This window comes from Pundamilia nyererei, unplaced genomic scaffold, assembly GCF_000239375.1.
Source record: "Pundamilia nyererei isolate P.nyererei 1_Seehausen unplaced genomic scaffold, PunNye1.0 scaffold00460, whole genome shotgun sequence".
Classification (NCBI taxonomy): domain Eukaryota; kingdom Metazoa; phylum Chordata; class Actinopteri; order Cichliformes; family Cichlidae; genus Pundamilia; species Pundamilia nyererei.
This window is the reverse complement of record NW_005187861.1, coordinates 248,631-250,430: the sequence shown is the minus strand read 5'-3', so window position 1 is coordinate 250,430 and position 1,800 is coordinate 248,631. Positions and strand designations below refer to the sequence as shown.

At 39.3% G+C, this 1,800-nt stretch overlaps 1 protein-coding gene across 1 annotated transcript in view; it reads left to right on the top strand.

Moving 5' to 3' along the window:
* The first annotated feature begins 9 nt into the window (after positions 1-9).
* Positions 10-1,800, top strand: part of LOC102201316 (UDP-glucuronosyltransferase 2A2-like) — a 4,245-nt gene continuing 2,454 nt past the window's right edge. The window contains exons 1-3 of the mRNA XM_005753760.1: positions 10-322; positions 483-631; positions 771-902. Coding sequence (XP_005753817.1) covers positions 10-322; positions 483-631; positions 771-902 — 594 coding nt within the window. The remainder of the gene's footprint in view (positions 323-482; positions 632-770; positions 903-1,800) is intronic.

The following is a 1,800-nucleotide window of genomic DNA, read 5'->3' as shown; positions in this document are numbered from 1 at the left end:
GAAGTCATCATGAAGAAGTTGAAAGAGGGAAATTACGATCTTCTCTTGGCGGACCCCGTCAAAGCTGGCAGTGACTTAGTAGCAGATATTTTGGGGATCCCACTCGTCTTGTCCTTTCGCAGCTCCCCAGTTAATAACTGGGAGAGGCATTGTGGTCAGATGCCTGCTCCACCATCCTTTGTTCCCGGTGCTATGAGCAAACTCACAGATAAGATGGACTTCTCAGAGAGAGTGTGGAACTTTCTCTTCTATGCTCTCCACGACATTGTGATTGATCACACTTTTTGGAGCGTATTAGACAGATATTACTCTGATGTCAAAGGTGAGCAAATAGGCGTGAAGCACTGACTTAAACCATTTGAAATCTGCTAATAATACAAGCACAGTTTTTTAATATCCCATCAGATCTAATTAAGAAAATATGATGCCTTGCATAAACTATTGGTGATACATTGATGTCCATTACTTATGCACTGCAACAGGAACTCCCACCAGTGCCTGTGAGTTGATGAGTAAAGCAGACATCTGGTTAATCCGAACCTACTGGGATTTTGAATTCCCTCGTCCTTTCCCCCCCAACTTCAAATATGTTGGTGGGATCCACTGCAGACCTGCTAAACCTTTACCAGAGGTAAGGACACTCAACTATTACCATCTAATTAATCATTACATCACAGAATATTCCTGCCAGGAGCAGTGAAGCCATCAAAATGTTGCAATGAGAAAACAGCTGGTTGGCTGGTGGTGGGATAATATTTGACTTGTTACAGGATCTGGAGGAATTTGTGCAGAGTTCTGGAGATGATGGCATTGTGATCTTCACTTTAGGATCCATGATCAACAACGTCACCAAGGAGAAGGCAAACATGATAGCTTCAGGCCTCGCTCAGATCCCACAAAAGGTCAGAGGATAATCTTTGTGCCAACTGTAATCAGTTTGTTCAAACCCTGAAAGCATGGAGTAGTTTTTCATGATTTAGATAACCAGTTTCAGAGTGCTCTACTTCTGAAAACCAGAACTACCAAAACTACAATTTTTTAATGACATTGCAGAGTGTGGACATTTGAACGTGCAAGTGCCCAGTTTCCATGTTATTTCCACAATATTTATGTTTGTTTTCCTAATACAGAGTGTGAAAAATCTGACTTTGTCAACAGCTGATGATTTCTAATGACAAGTTAACCTCACGCTTCAATATACAGTTAGGTCTATTAATATTTGGACAGAGACATCTTTTTTCTAATTTGGCTTTTGTAATTTTAAATGATATAACTCGGATGCCATTGTAGTGCAGACTTTCAGCTTTAATGCCAATACCTTGCATGAAAATGTGAGGAACTAAAGCATTAAAAAAAAAGGAGAAAAAAAAAGAAAACACACAATCCCTTCATTTCAGGGGCTCAAAAGTAATTGGACAAATTACATTGAATAAAAATGAAAATAAAATGTTCATTTCTAATACCTGTTTGAAAACCATTTGCTGGCAATGACAGCCTGAAGTCTTGAAGTCAAGAAAATCACAAGATAGTGGGTTACCTCCTTTTTAATGCTCTGTCAGGCCTTTACTGCAGCGACTTTCAGTTACTATTTGTGGGCTTTTCTGTCCAAAGTAAGAAATTAATCAGTCTGTCAGAAATTTGTATCAACAGCAGGAATGACCCCACTTTTTAAATTGCTCCTGTGAACCCATTTTTGACACCAGGAACATAAAAACACACTGTTGTGTAGACATGTCCTCATGGTTCAAAGGGTCTTTTTGATAGGAGTTACGGTTTTGGATTTAGAAGCAGTTTTTCAAC